Consider the following 17,459-nt stretch of genomic DNA (forward strand, 5'->3'; position numbering starts at 1 on the left):
AGTAAATGATAAGTTGGACTATATAAATGAATAACTTTACTCTACAAAAGACAATAAAGAGAATGAAATTGGATTGGGAAAGAAACTTTGCAAATCCAACAAAGAACTTATATCCAGAATATATAAAGAAATCTTCAAAACTCAACAGTACAAAAACGAACAACCCAGTTTTTAAAATGGCAAAACAATTTGAACAAATACTTCACGAAACATATATGGATGTCAAATATGGGTGAACATCATTAGCCATTATGAGAATGCAAATTAAAACCACAATGAGATTCTACCTGACACCTATTATAATGGCTGAAAACCAAAACAAACTGACAACACCAAGTGCTGGTGAGGATGTGTAAGAATAGAACCCTCGTACACTGATGGAGGAATGTCAAATGTTACAGCCACTTTGGAAAAACAGCTTGGCAATTTCTTATAAAATTAAACACATTTAAAAAAAAAGAAAAAATGTTAAAAAAGGAAAAAAACCATATAATTACCATATAACACTTCTATCCCTAGGTATTTACCTAAAGAAATGCAAATATTTTTTCACACAAATGTGGAAATGGTACCTTTATTCATGATTGTCAAAACCTGGAAATAACCCAAATTTCTATCATCTGGTGAAACACCATCCTAATGAGTCCTACAAAGTGGCAAAATGGAAAAGACAAATAGAGATTTTGGTTTAGATTTTGGTTTACCCACACAATGGAATACTACTGAAAAAAAGAACAACTGATAAGCACAACAAAATGGTTGAATCGTAAGTGCACTATACTAAATGAAAAAAGCCAGGAACAAAATTCTACCAACTATTTGCATGACATTCTTGAAACAACAAAAATATAGATCAGTTGTTGCCACGAGCTGGGGTTGGAGGAAGGTAATGGACTACCCAGGGGTATGAGGGAAGTTTTTAGGGTGATAGAAACATTCTGTATCTTGATTGTGCTTATGGTTATGCAACTGCATGTATCTGTCAACAACCATGGAACTGAACTGTACACCCAAAAGAGTGAATTTTACTGTATATAAATTATACCTCAGTAACCTCAAACTAAAAACCAGCATCATCAAGACAGATGTAAACATTCTTTAATAAACAGCAAAGTGAAAGCAGAAGTGTATGACACATATACGATGATCTTAGGAATGAAACAGGTATTAACATTTGAAAATCAATGTAAATCGCTGTATGAAGACAATAAAGAAGAACTGTATGATAATCTCAACTGATGAAGAAAAAATCAACTCACTTTAATGATAAAAGGGCAATCCTTCACTCTGATAAGCGGCGTCTACGAAAAATCAAAAGCTAACATTATACTTAATGGCTTAATGGTAAAGAACTAAATGTTTTCTCCCCAAGATTAGACAAAAGCCAAGATGTCCACTCTCATCCCTTCTATTCCACATTGTACTGGATGCTAGTGTCTTTATTCCCGAAGGACATGGTTTTGTATGTAGAAAATTCTAAGACGTCTACAAAAAGGCAACTAAAACTCATAAACAAACTTAGTTACAGTAGTCAATATGCAGAAACATTATATACATATATAAACTGATAATTCAACAATAGCATTTATCATTAACACCAAGAATTACAACACACTTAAGAATAAGTTTAAAAAAAATGTAGGAAACCTGAACACTAAATATTACAAGACATTACTCAGAGAAATTAAAGACCTAAATAAAAGGAGACATATATGTTCATGGATTGGTGGACTCCACAGTGCTAAGATGTGAATTATGTCCATATTGATCTATAGATTCAATACAATCCACATTATAATCCTCAAATCCATTTTCCCTCATAGAAACTGACAAGCTGATTTAAAAATATATAAATGAAAAAATCTTCAACAAAGCCATTTTGAGATGTATGGTAATCAATACTCCTGAAATGATCCTAGAATAAGTGAATGATCATTCCCTCTTTTAACAGCTTTATTAATCGCATACACTGTGACAATTATTGTATAGGTGGTAGGAATAAAGAGGTGAGCAAAGTGAAATTCTGGCTTTTAATCCTGGTTTCCTGTAGGCATTATTTTTCTAGTTTTTAATTTGGTTTTTTAATTTGGTTATTTAAAAAGTTAATTTTCCAATTACAGCTCTGACCTCATGCCAAAAGTTGTTACATAGGCACCTTATTATTATTCTTTCCTCAATAGGCCATAATTTCAAATTTATACTTACACACGTTGGTCACTTGCCAAATGGAGATGTTACAAATATACCTATTCAGATCACTAACTGCAAAAAGGAGCTGTATGATGGAAAGTTCTGGCAGTGACTATCTTTGCCAATTACCAATTAGTACTACTAATTATGGGAAAATCTGGTATAATGTGTTTGCAAATATTTGCAGCCTTACCTTGAAAGTGTTCTCCACAACCCAATGAAATCTTTTTAACTTTCAATACAGAAAAAAAAACCTAGGATAAAGGAACCAATTACACAGCAGTGTGAGGAAACAATTAAATACAGAATGCAACGCATTCTGTAACACAACTTCCTTGGACTTTTCAAAAAATAAAAAACCAAGTGAAAAGGTGGGGCTCAAGAGTAAAAGATTAATATTTAGGGACAAAGTCTCCAGCTTACTCTCACATGCAGACATAACCATGTACAGATGGACAGAGGGGGAGACAGAGTGCAATAAATAAGGCAAATGATACCAAAGATGGTGGCAATTTTACTATTCCTTTTACTTTTCTCTACATTGAAATTTCCATTTTTAAAAAGTTGCGAAAGAAATTTCCAAGTGGACAGTTTATTTTTCCTATCTATTACCTATTATTAATTTCCAACATATCTTGAATTTTGGACAAATAATGTGGATTAGAGGCTATTCTCAACAACTTCACATCCACTGAAAGGCTGGGCATATTTGATGAATTGTTTGATTCAACTTAAGAGATGAGTTCTAAATAAATATCCTCTCATTTTTCTTCCTTTCTACAAAGTTTTATGCAGGAAGATTTATCTAAAATTCTAAAATGGGTCCATGGCTAGAGGGACATTTCTAAATTAACTACACCTGTAGGGTCGTACTCTCAAAATTTCACTAGCAGTTAAAAAAAATAATGTAATAATAAAACTAATAAACAATGAACAGAGGTTTTCACAAGTTCATAGGTTCTGTCATCATCACCATTTTAAAACAATGCCCTGAGATGAAAAGTACAGTACCTGGTGTCACACAGGTTGTCAGGTCAGAATGACAATGACGAGAGCTAACACGTGTCCCACAGCTAAAGGCTTTCCCAAATATATCACATTAATGGTTTTAAGAAATTCGGATGAATTATCTGAAGTTTCAAATGCTTTAAAAGCAACTGGAAGGTTTTTTAAAGTCACTTACTCATCCAGTCATAGTAGACTATGTCACAAAATTTCATGCTATGAGCATTAATGCTTCCCACCTTTTTCTGAACCAGAGGGTGATGATATTCTGATACTGTAAACACAGGAATGATGAATGAACGCTTTCTCATGTTTCCTGAATTACATTATCAATTCTCTAATAAAAGAAAGGTGAGAATATTTTCTAAAGGCTGATCAACACATTTTATATTCAAAAGTTTCACCAGCATGAATTCTCTGACGTTGAACGATTGTTGAGCTATACAAAAAGGACTTTCCAAATTCCTTAAATTCTTAGGGTTTTATACACACATGGTTTCTCTGATGTGCTTTAAGGGCTGAACTGTATCTAAAGGCCTTCCCACATTTTTTGTATCTGAAGGGTTTCTCACCAGCGTGTATCCTCTGATGTTCAGTAAGGAATGAATTAAGTCTGAGGGTCTTCCCACATTCCTTACATTCAAAAGGCTTCTCACCTGTATGAACACTCTGATGTCCAATAAGCTGTCCATACACAGTAAAGGCTTTCCCACACTTGTTATATTCATAAGGTTTCTCACCAGTATGAATCTTCTGATGATGAATGAGGTAAGAGCCAGAACTAAAGGCCATCCCACGTTCCTTACACTCACAGGGCTTCTCACCAGTATGAATTCTCCCATGTTGTACAAGGTATGAGGCCCGACTGAAAGTTCTTCCACATTCCTTACATTCATAGGGTTTCATAGGGTTTCTCACTACTGTGAACCCTTTGATGTACAGTAAGTTGATGGCGGCTAATAAATGCCTTGCCACATACCTGACATCCATAGGGCTTCTCACCAGTATGAATCCTCTGATGCTGGACAAGGTAGGAGCCAGTGCTGAAGGCCTTGCTGCACTCCTTACACTCATAGGGTCTCTCACCTGTATGAACCCTTTCATGTTGAACAAGGTATGAGGCACAACTAAAGGCCTTCCCACATTCCTTGCACTCATGGGGCTTAACCCCTGCATGAATTCTCCGATGTGCATTAAGAAATGAGTTAAGTCTAAAGGCCTTTCCACATTCCTTACATTCAAAGGGCTTCTCGCCAGTATGAATACTCTGATGTCGAGTAAGCTGCCCATACGCAGTAAAGGCTTTGCCACATTCCTTACACTTATAGGGTTTCTCGCCAGTATGAATTCTCTGATGTTGAACAAGGGGGGAGCTAGAACTAAAGGCCTTTCCACATTCTTTACATTCATAGGGCTTTTCGCCAGTATGAATTCGCTGATGTTGAACGAGGTATGAGAAGGTACTAAAGGCCTTTCCACATTCTTCACATACGAAAGGTTTTTCACCAGTATGAATATTCTGATGCCGAATGAGTTTTCCATACACTATAAAAGCTTTTCCACATTCCTTACATTCATAAGGTTTCTCACCAGTATGAATCCTTTGATGTTGAATGAGGTAAGAGCCAGAACTAAAGGCCTTCCCACATTCCTTACACTCATAGGGCTTCTCACCAGTATGAATTCTCCCATGTTGTACGAGGTATGAGGCCCGACTGAAAGTTTTTCCACATTCCTTACATTCATAGGGTTTCACGTCAATATGAATCTTCTGATGTTGTGTAAGATGTACATGCACTCTAAAGGCCTTTCCACACTCCTTGCATTCATAGGGTTTCTCACCACTGTGAACCCTTTGATGTACAGTAAGTTGATGGCGGCTAATAAATGCCTTGCCACATACCTGACATCCATAGGGCTTCTCACCAGTATGAATCCTCTGATGCTGGACAAGGTGGGAGCCAGTGCTGAAGGCCTTGCTGCACTCCTTACACTCATAGGGTCTCTCACCTGTATGAACCCTTTCATGTTGAACAAGGTATGAGGCACGACTAAAGGCCTTCCCACATTCCTTGCACTCATGGGACTTAACCCCTGCATGAATTCTCCGATGTGCATTAAGAAATGAGTTAAGTCTAAAGGCCTTTCCACATTCCTTACATTCAAAGGGCTTCTCGCCAGTATGAATACTCTGATGTCGAGTAAGCTGCCCATACGCAGTAAAGGCTTTGCCACATTCCTTACACTTATAGGGTTTCTCGCCAGTATGAATTCTCTGATGTTTAACAAGGGGGGAGCGAGTACTAAAGGCCTTTCCACATTTTTCACATACAAAAGGTTTTTCACCAGTATGAATACTTTGATGCCGAATGAGTTTTCCATACACTATAAAAGCTTTTCCACATTCCTTACATTCATAAGGTTTCTCACCATTATGGATTCTTTGATGTTGAACAAGGTATGAGTTACTATAAAAAGCTTTTCCACAGTCTAGACATTCATATGGTTTCTTACCAGTATGTGGACTCTGCTGTTCAGTAAATTGATGGCTACTGCTAAAGGTCTTCCCATACTCCTTACAGACATATGGCTTCTCACCACTATGAATTCTTCCATGTTTAACAAGGGCTGAGCTTCTAATATAAATTTTCCCACATTCCTTACATTTATAGGACTTCTCACCAACATGCAATCTCTGATGTATAGTAAGCTGACGTCCGTTACTAAAGTTCTTTCCACATTCTTCACATTTGTAGGTTTTTTCACTAGAATGTATTCTGTCATGTGGAACATGCTTTGAGGCTTGACAAGAAGTCTTCCCACATTCCTGACATCCACATAGTTTCTCTCTATGAAGAATTCTCTGATGTTGAGCAAAAGATGTACATTTTTCATAGGTGGTAACTTCTTTATGGCTGATTATCTCATCCTTCGGCTGAAAATCTGAAAGAAAACAAAAAACTCCCAAATATTTTGTTTTCCTATGAAAAAAGTTAGATGTCAGTGCAAGAGACAAATTGAAAATCATATCCATTAGAAACAAGTAACTAGATAATACTAAAATGCTGTTATGAAATTAAAAAAAGAGCAAGGAGAAATGTGGAGATTAATGAGAGTTGATGTAAAATAGTTAAGCTGGTGATCAGTAAAATGGGTTCCATTTCTGATATTTACAGGTGGGTCAGAATCTTTGAAGAATTTGTTTAAAAAAACTGATGTTCAAACACCATCCCAGACCCCATGAAGCAGAAAACACAGGGAAAGTTCCTGGGTGCTAACATTTTTCACATTTCTAACAATTTCTGATATAGATGAAATTTCATTCCCCTCCCACCCTCCATGGTTTCTCTTTACACTCAGAATAGAATCCATGTATCTTTCCATGAACAATATGGTCCCTGTTTACCTATTAGGCCTCATACCAAGTCATAATTCCCTTTGCCCCCTATTTACCTCACCCCCCCCTTTCAGCACCTGGAAAATGTCACAGATTTTCTCATCTTTCGGTTCCATCTGCAGGTGGCCTCAACTCCCTCAAACCCTTTGGCATGTGTTGTTTGCAGACTGGATCCTTCTCATCCTATATATGTTTAAGGTAAGATGTAACTTTATCAGGAGTGCTGGAAACTGCTGACCTTGTCTAAGGATGCCCATGCCTTTTCTGTTCTTATGCTTCAATCCAGTAATTCTTACCTATTTTCAATTGCGGTTATTTCTCTTTGTTATGATTTTTCTTTCTCCCAAACCTCCCTGTGGTAGACAGCATTTTGGCCTTCATGACCTTTGCCCTCATCATGCCCATGAATATGTTGTCTCACATGGAAAAAGGTATTACGTTTACTAATTAGTTGATTTATGATGATTATTTTGAATTCTCTGGAAAGGTCCTTAAAAGAGCTTTCTCTTGGCTCAAGGAAGGAGGGGAATCAGAGACACTGAAAGTCTTGAGACTTCCTGGTTGCTGGCTTGAAGTTGGAGGGGCCACATGGGAAATGTAAGAAGAAACAAATCCTGCCAATAACCAGTGAGCTTGGAAGAGGACCCCCTGCCCTAAAGAACTGCAGTCACAGCTGGTACCTTGATTTAGCCATCGTGTGCCGAACTCCTGACCTACAGAACTACGAAATAATAAATAAGTGTAATTTGGAGCTACTAAGTTTGTGGGAGTTTGTCATGCAGCAGTGGAATACTAATTAATACACCCCCTAAAGCAAGCCTAACCTCTGTTTCATTTAGCACCGAACTATAACCTCTAAACATAGTAGAAATTGATTACAAAAAAAAAAAATTCCGAGACAAAAGAAACAATTTAGGATATTGTTAAAAGACAATATTACACATCACATCAACAAGCGAAAGGACAAAAACCACATGATCATCTCAATAGATGCAGAAAAAGCATTTGATAAAATTCAACACCCATTTATGATAAAAACTCTCACCAAAGTGGGTATAGAGGGGACATATCTCAACATACTAAAAGCTATACATGACAAACCTACAGCCAGCTACTCAATGGTGAAAAACTCAAAAGCTTCCCACTAAAATCTGGGACAAGACAAGGCTGCCCACTATCACCACTCCTCTTCAACACAGTCTTGGAAATCCTAGCCACAGCAATCAGGCAAGAGAGAAATAAAAGGGATCCAAACTGGAAAGAAGAGGTAAAAGTGTCACTATATGCAGATGACATGATACTATATATAGAAAACCCTAAAAGGTCCACACAAAAACTACTAGAACGAATCAAAGAATTCAGCAAGGTAGCAGGTTACAAGATTAACGTTCAAACATCGGTTGCATTTCTTTACACAAACAATGAATCAACAGAAAAAGAAAGTAAAGAAACAATCCCCTTTAAAATAGCACCCAAAGTAATAAAATACCTAGGAATAAATCTAACCAAGGAGGTGAAAGACTTATACATGGAAAACTATAAAACACTGATTAAGGAAATTAAAGAAGACTTAAAAAAGTGGAAAGATATCCCATGCTCCTGGATTGGAAGAATCAATATTTTTAAAATGGTCATACTGCCCAAGGCAATCTACAGATTTAATGCAATCCCTGTCAAATTACCCAGGACATATTTCACAGAACTAAAACAAATCATAAAAAAGTTTATATGGAACCACAAAAGACCTAGAATTGCCAAAACACTACTGAAGAAAAAGAAAGAGGCTGGAGGAATAACTCTCCTACACTTCAGACAATACTATAGAGCTACAGTAATCAAGACAGTATGGTATTGGTACAAAAACAGACATATGGACCAATGGAACAAAATAGAGAGCCCAGAAATGAACCCACAAACTCTTGGTCAAGTAATCTTCAACAAAGGAGGCAAGAGTATACAATAGAATAAAGACAGTCTCTTCAGCAAATGGTGTTGGGAAAACTGGACAGCAGCATGCAAATCAATGAAGCTAGAACACTCCTTTACACCATACACAAAAATCAACTTAAAATGGATCAAAGACTTAAACATAAGACAAGATACAATAAACCTCCTAGAAGAAAAGATAGGCAAAACATTATCTGACATACATCTCAAAAACATTCTCCTAGGGCAGTCTACCCAAGCAATAGAAATAAAAGCAAGAATAAACAAATGGAACCTAATGAAACTTACAAGCTTCTGCACAGCAAAGGAAACCGTAAGTAAAACAAAACGACAACCTATGGAATGGGAGAAAATTTTTGCAAATGAAACCAACAAAGGCTTGATCTCCAGAATATATAAGCAGCTCATACATCTTAATAAGAAAAAAACAAACAACCCAATCCAAAAATGGGCAGAAGACCTAAACAAGCAATTCTCCAAGGAAGAAATACAAATGATCAATAGGCACATGAAAAAATGCTCAGTATCACTAATTACCAGAGAAGTGCAAATCAAAACTACAATGAGGTATCACCTCACACTGGTCAGAATGGCCATCATTCAGAAGTCCACAAACGATAAATGCTGGAGAGGCTGTGGAGAAAAGGGAACACTCCTACACTGCTGGTGGGAATGCAGTTCAGTGCAGCCACTGTGGAAAACAGTATGGAGATTCCTCAAAAGACTAGGAATAGACTTACCATATGACCCAGGAATCCCACTTCTGGGCATATATCCAGTAGGAACCCTACTTCAAAAAGACACCTGCACCCCAATGTTCATAGCAGCACTATTTACAATAGCCAAGACATGGAAGCAGCCTAAATGTCCATCGACAGATGACTGGATAAAGAAGATGTGGTATATTTACACAATGGAATACTATTCAGCCATAAAAACTGACAACATAAAGCCATTTGCAGCAACATGGATGTCCCTGGAGAATGTTATTCTAAGTGAAGTAAGCCAGAAAGAGAAAGAAAAATACCATATGAGATCGCTCATATGTGGAATCTAAAAAACAAAAACAAAACAAACAAACAAACAAAAACAAAGCATAAATACAGGACAGAAATAGACTCACAGACAGAGAATACAGACTTGTGGTTACCAGGGGGGTGGAGGGTGGGAAGGGATAGACTGGGATTTCAAAATTGTAGAATAGATAAACAAGATTACACTGTATAGCACAGGGAAATATACACAAAATGTTATGATAACTCACACAGAAAAAAAGTGACAATGAGTGTGTATATGTCCATGAATGACTGAAAAATTGTGCTGAACACTGGAATTTGACACAACATTGTAAAATGATTATAAATCAATAAAAAATGTTAAAAAAAGATGAATGAACATGCAGTATATATATAAAGTGGAATATTACTCAGTCATAAAAAAGAATGAAACCGCCATTTGCAGCAACATGGATGGACCTAGAAATGACCATTCTAAGTAAATCAGACAGAGAAAGACAAATATCATATGATATCACTTGTACATGAAATTTAAAAACAATGATAACAAATGAATTTATCTACAAAACAGAAACAGACTAACAGACATAGAAAACAAACTTATGGTCACCAAAGGGGTAAAGCGGGGCGGGGGGATGGTTAGGAGTTTGGGATTAACAGATACACACTACTTTATATAGAATAGATAAACAACAAGGTCCTAGGTATAGCTCAGGGAGTTATATTCAATATCTTGTAATAACCTATAATGGAAAAGAATCTGAAAAAGAATATATATGTATAAATCTTCTATCTTAAAAATATATAGGGTTCTACTGGATTATTTTGTAAAACTAAGATATATTACGGAATAGCAATCATCTCATTTTTCCTTTAAGAATGTAAGAATAATGTTCTGTGGAACATTCTTTCATTTCATCATTCAAAGTTATTTCATCATTACTCACCAATTACACCAAGTAAGCAAAAAAAAAGAGACTAAAATAAGAAAATGGAAGAATGATGGCACTGCCTAAGAAGATGGCACAGTTAGTGAAATAAATCATCATTATTTCATCGTCCTACACCATTTTCTTATTGTGTTGCTCAAAGGACTGCCATCATCCTTTAAGGCTTGAAAGAAGCTTGAAGGTGTCATCTTTGTGTCTTTTAAAAAATATATAGCTTTTATTGAATACAGTTTAGAGCTCTAAATTTTTCATTATCCACCTATAATAGCAAAGATAAGAAAACTGACAAAGGGAGACATTTCATAAAACATCAGACAAATCAGCAGTTGAATGCAGAGAGAAAGGGAGGAGCACTGCGGACCAGCACGTCCAACATGGGAACCACTAGCTATGAGACTAGACTGAGCTGAGGTGTGCTGGGGTGTCCAAGACTTAGTGCAAAGAGAAGTGTAAATTATCTCATTAATAATTTTATAGTGATTGTATAGAAAAAGGATAGTACTGGGGGAATATATTGAAATAAACAAAATACATTATTCAGTTAATTTCGCCATTCTTTTTTCTTTTTAAATTTGACCACTAGAAAATTTTAAATTACATACGTAGCTTGCATTGCATTTCTACTGGACAGCACTGTTCTGGATGAGAAAATGGTATGTGGTGTTCTGTCTTTCTTATCAATATAGTTTATGATAAAAAAGACCACTGATTGATTCGCTGCATGTGGACTAAGAGAAAATGCAAATATGTGATGGTAACCCCATACTATGAGCTTCCCTAAATATAGTATCTCCTTTAAATGGCATGTCTTCTTGGGGACCCTGGAAGCTATCCCATGGAACTGTTACAGGCATTGAATTTTGTGAAACATGAGGCTTTCTGCACCTTACCTTTTCGGACGGTTATGGGTCTCCTACATGAATCACTGTTAAAGATTCATGCTAAGAGACAGCAGATGCTGCCCTGCTGGCGAGCTGGGGTTCCTACTGTGGGATATGCTGAACAGAGGAAGCCATGGTCACAAGGGCAGTCTAAGTCTCAATGTTCAGTTGAGTCTAAGACGACCCTCTGGTGGGCACTGCCGGTAAAATTATGGTTTTCTTTTTGTGGGTATGGAGAATAAAGTCCTTATTCTTAGTACATTCTTAAGTATTTAGGGATGAGGTGTTATAATTTGTGCAACTTACTTAAATGGTACAGCAAACTTTAAAAATACACCTTCTCACCACTTTCCACCACTAACATTCTAATCCAAGCCTCTATCAACCCCAGTCTGCACCACACGACTGGCCTCCCAACGGGCTTTCCTGGTCTCACTCTTGTTCTCTTTCAGTCTATCCTCTACACATCTGTGCAGGAAAAAGCAGACGGCAGCAATGTGGGGTCTCTGACAGCCCGAGAACCCCCAAAATAACCAGTGGACATTTATTGGAAAGGGAACTAGAGTAATTTGAGAAAAGCTAGCGAAACTGGTAGTGAGGTTAAGGTTTAAAGTGGCTGGGAGTCATTCATCAGACAGGGAGAAAGAGGACTGTGATTTCAGCAGAGGCAAGCAAAGGGCTTAAGGGGGAAGTAGAAAAGTTTGGTCTCTTCATTTGGAGAATGTGAGTGAAGAGTATATGAAAAGTCTTTGCATAATTTTGCAACTTTTCTGTAAGCCTGAAATTCTTTTTTTAAAAACATTTTATCATCTGCTCAGGGTGATGGTATAAGGCTTTTTGCCTTATCACAACTCATTAAGCTGTATATTTTAATGGGGTTGCTTGGTTTCCATCTTGTATTTAATAGACATTTAAAAAAATTAAAGCTGGAAAAAACATAAATTAGACCATGGCTTCTAGTCATTTTCATAAGATAATCCAAATTCCTCATAAGTAACAAAGAATACATAGATGACCTGGCCCCTTCTAACATTCTACCTTTTTTCTTGTTACTCTCCCCTCGTTAATTCTGTTTTTCTCTGCTTATTGCTCCTGAATCACACAAAGCCCATTCCCACCTCAAGGAATTTACATTTGCTGTTCACTCTGCCTGAAATGGTCTACATAATCATATGGCCAAAGCTCTTATTTCTTGTTCTGGTCTCTGTTCAATTATCACCACTTCAGAATATATAAATAATCTAAAAGCAAAAGAGGAACTGAAAGCAGCTGAAATACTGTGCTAGGAAAGAGAATAAGCCTAATCAAGTGACGGGGAAATACGAGGTGAGTGAATGTTAAACTTGCTAAAGAGTTGGAAAATTTGGTGAGATATTCACCTTTCGCCCACACCTCAGGCCTCTGAAGAGAGACTTCCAAACAGCTGGACAGAGATGTGCCTACTCCCTGACCACATGGGCTCTTTGCAGCAGTGATGGCTTCTCTACTTGACACGCTCTTACTCACCTGTGTATTGTCTTCTCTGGTCTTTCTTCACTACCATCCAGGGCTCTTTGCATTGTTCCAGTAAGGTAATCACATGTGGTTTAGAACGGGAATGACCTGCTGGCAAGGTAAGAATGCCATATGATGTAGAAAAGAAATAAAAGATGAATTCAAAAATACTCTAAGTTTGGGTTAAATCTGCAATAAACTAAAGGTCAAAATGATACTGATAAGTACTACAGAGAAGAAAATTGCAAGGCGATTCAAGAATCCAGACAGGAGGGGGAAGGGTCTTATTTTTAAGTGAAATCTATCAGTCTATCAGTCTATCAATCTATTTATCTATCTATCTATCTATCTATCTACTTACCTACCTACCTACCTACCTGTCTGCCTGCCTTCTGAGTCTTGACAGAAAGCATGACCTTGTAATTGAGAACAAAGACTGGAACCAGAGTACCTGGGTTCAAATTCCTGGTTCTGTCACATACCAGCTCTGTGACCTTGGATAACTCCCTTAAACTCACTGTCCTTCAGCGTTCTCATCGAAAACAGTTACATATATTTGTATTTGATTTATATTAACTGATTTTTATCCTCACAACTACCCTATGAGGTACTACTTTTATAAAGAGCTTAAGAGAGTGACTGGTACATAGTAAGTACAACGTGAGTTATCAATATTATTACTGTTATTTTTCTAAGAGAATAAAAGAACATTTCCTGAGATGTCTGTATCTATAGCATATTCATTTAATCTTAAATGCAAAGCTCATAGATTATAAATTTTAACTACAAAATCAGGTAAATTGTTTTGTAAGAAATAAAATGAGAGCATTTCAGGTTTAAATAATTTATGTTTATCCAGTCCACCACTATATAAACTGCACAGGCTCTTCTGACAGGACAAATGAGGACCTTTGTCTAGTTATTTTGCCTGCAGGTGGGTCACATACTAACAGAGCAATTTTTGGCATAAACACACTAGTAAATCTAGCCTTTGTCAATGTTTATGCAATAAGCACCCTAGAATTTTAATCTTGCCATTTCACTAATTTCAATCTAACAAACTCAAACTATTTCTTTGGGAACAGGGAGAAGAAATTATGTTCACTTCTTAAGACAGCCCTAAAATGTACAATGAAGAAAGCATTTCAGGGAGCAGATTCTAATTTATTTGAGAAAAGTAGACTCACCCAGGGAGACCACGTTACTATAGTTCTCCAACATCACGTCTCTGTACAAGTCCTTCTGAGCAGAATCCAGACTCTCCCACTCTTGCTGAGAGAAGGCTATGGCCACATCCCTGAATGTCACTGATCCCTGAAACTGCAAACCCACATATTTCTGGTGAAATTGAAGGAAATGTTTTCAAGATGCAAGGAGAGGAAATAAAGAGTTTCAATGTATCAGAGGAGCAATAATATAGCAATCAACTAGATTGGAGGCTTACGATATAAGAAATAAATGAGGCAAAATATCTTCATGTTCTGGAGGAATCCTGGGCTATGGACAAAATTTTCTGTTATGTAGTGGCATACCACAATACTCCAGATCAGTTGGGAAATGCATAAAATAATTCAAGTTTCTCTGTTAAATACAATAATATACACAACGACACTGTCTGCTAGGTACCCTAATACATTCTCAAGAACTATTAGTCTCTACATTATTTTCCCTTTAAGAGAAAAAGTTTTTTTCAAGCATAAAATATATATTTTAGAAAATATATGTTATACAAATTTGTTAATTCCTCAGTCTTCATGATCGTCATGTCAAATCGTATCATAAGCGTTTTTCCTTGTATTGATAAATTTTTTATGGTGGCATAAAAGTACATCTAAAGGATATATATCAGAGTCGGTAATTATTTAACATTTATACAAGATTTGACCAAATGCCCTGGGTTTTCCCAGTTCTGGTAATCTATAATATGCTTATTAGTATATTGTCATGCAGCATTCCTTACTCCACACTTTGGCTATTCTTCAATTAGTGGATTTTGATGAAGATGATTCAGAACCAAATCTTAAGTCTCTCAAGTCCAGCAGGTCCCATTCCACAACGAAACTGACCCAGTACCACTCTCTCAGGCACCACCTGGTAAGAACCATGGTATCAATATCACAATCACAGCTCTAATGTGTCCCTAAAAGCCTCAAAGAGCATGTGACCTCACCATTTTAAGACTGAGACCAGCCAATACAAAATCTCATCTTATTAGGTCTGTGGGAAATTTTAAGTCTTCCGATGTCTTGTCAAAATGAGGCCGATCGGTATCTTGAACTTACCAAACCACAGACTGACAAAGGAAGCTCAAATAATTTTTTCATGAGACTTCATATTGTCATTGCTCCATCACAGTCCTTCAGCAAAGACTTATCATACAGGGCCTGTTCAGTAATTTGCTCAATGAATTCACGAACACCAATTAGAAATGGGCCCCTGTTAAGGAGGAAGCAGTTATTTGGCAGTTTCATGAAGGAGGAATCAAGAAGCAGGTAATTAGATGGTGGTCTCATAGGAAGAACACTTCAGGTTAATTAATGACAATTATCTATGTAATCTAAGATCCCCAATATTTCAAAGAGAAACAACAACTTACGTGAGCCATGCTTTTAGAAATTTAAGAACCGATCAGTCTTCCCTGGGGTTCCTCTACCAGAAAGGTTCAAACTCTAGAAAATCCACAGCTGAAATAAGAAAAGGGGGCATTAGTGTCCTCAGCAACTTCAGCCAATAAACCTTGTCACCCAATTTCAGTTTCCGAACTATGCCACAACCACCCTCACATAACATTTTGTGACAGAACAGAGGGATTCTGGATAAATCCAAGTTCCAGTAAACCAAACTGCAAACAGCTGGTTGCAGAACAACAGCAATTCTTCAATGAAGCCGGAATCAGACTCTTGAGCAGGTTTTCTGGCTAAGCCTTCATTTTGGGAAAGCTGATCTGGATATAAGATTGGGCTGCACAGTTCTGCTGTGAACAGGTTCTCCTTCTCCATTCCTACATTCTAACTGAAAAAGGGACCTTCTCACCCAAACCAGAACTTCTTTTGTGGCCTTAGGATACGGTCAAACCGCAGGAGAGGGAAAATATAGACGATATTGATCAGGCATTTACAAACATCTCAGTGGCTCAGTTTTCTCATCATTAAAATAGGGATAAGAAGAATAAGAAAATCCATTGAAACAGTTATAGAATAATTGTTTAACATGGGTTAGTTATTATTATTGAAGAATATTACCTGCCCCTTATTTCACCTTCATAAAAGTAAAAATTTGTTTCCAATTTTTACTTATCTCTAGCATGCTTTCTTAGATTCTAACTAAAACATTTAGAGTCTGGCCTTATGATACAACTCTTCTTATAAAAAATATTAGAAAAGATTCTCTGACATTTAAATTTCCCCATTAATTTCTCCGTAGAAATTACAGACAGAGGCATCATTCTGCAATGAAATGTAAAACTGAAATAATTAACAAAGGTTGAGTCCTATTGTTTCTGTGCAATACGGAGATTGATGTAAATGTTTATGATCAATATCATCTTATTCTCTCTTCTTATATGAATTTGTGGAAATGTAATCAGTGCAACAGATCCTTGGCAGTCATTTTTCCTGTTCTAAAATTCCCATCTCCAGATCAGTTCTATGCCTTCCTGCTGGAAACTTCATTCTGGGGCTCAATAACAGACCTCCTTCTGGGGGCCAGCTGTCTGGGGGCAGACCCATGCGGCTGGGAGGGGAATGGGGCAGGCAGCAGCAAGCACCTGCAATATGGGTCACAGTGCCACACCTCTCAGCTGAGAAGCCAAGTCCGCACGGTTCACAGGGAGGTCCCGCTCTCAGTCTTCGAGGGCTCACTTCCGCACTCTCTCTCTCAAATGCTCCCCGTCCGCGCCACACAATTAGCCTCCCTCCTCTGACAGGAATAGCCGGGTCAGCGCCCGAGCGTCTCGTCCACTCCCAGAGCGTCTCGGGCCCACTTTCCCAGTCTAGCAAGGTCCGGGGTCCGCACCGGCCCGCACGCCCGGCACTCACTGCTTCCCTTCCCAAAACCAAGTTATCCTGTGGGCTTGGTCCGAGTCTGCAGAGCTCTCCCCGGCGATCGCGCATTGACTCTTTCCTTACCAAAGTTCACAGCTTACTGCCACGCCAACAATCACAAACAGCAGAGGGAGAAAAGCCGAGTTCCGCGTTGCCCCGGCGGCCTTTGGGAAATGTGGTCCCAGACTAAGTAGGCCTGATCGCAGTGGCCTGTGGGAAACGTAGTCTGGAGCTGTAAAACAGGAGAACGTGTGCAGCCCGCTACCCATGACGAACGCTCTCCCGGCGCCCCAGACACTTCTGGGAGTTCTCGTGGGCACTGGGAATGCGCAGGCGCACGCTGACACCAGGACCTGACTGTCCACGTTAGAGTTGGCGCTTTGTTGGTTGGGCGTCGCGGCCCGGAAGGAGGCGAATAATACCTATGCAGACACAAGGATGCAGGAGTTCATGATCGCCGAGGCCCCAAGTAGAGAGTCAACCCAGGACACTACCATACCAGACTCCCCAAACCATAATAATGTATACTAAAATGT

The 17,459-nt window shown here is 38.0% G+C and overlaps 1 protein-coding gene across 1 annotated transcript; it reads right to left on the minus strand.

Annotated features, from left to right (window-relative positions):
• Positions 1-17,017, minus strand: ZNF30 (zinc finger protein 30). Its single transcript, XM_031672041.2, is given in 6 exon segments — positions 1-4,098; positions 4,100-6,138; positions 12,893-12,991; positions 14,068-14,200; positions 15,477-15,564; positions 16,918-17,017. Coding segments are annotated over 5 exon segments (2,709 nt in total). The 5' UTR covers positions 15,486-15,564; positions 16,918-17,017; the 3' UTR covers positions 1-3,669.
• Positions 17,018-17,459: the final 442 nt, after the last annotated feature.

Source organism: Vicugna pacos, chromosome 9 (genome assembly GCF_048564905.1).
Source record: "Vicugna pacos chromosome 9, VicPac4, whole genome shotgun sequence".
Lineage (NCBI taxonomy): Eukaryota > Metazoa > Chordata > Mammalia > Artiodactyla > Camelidae > Vicugna > Vicugna pacos.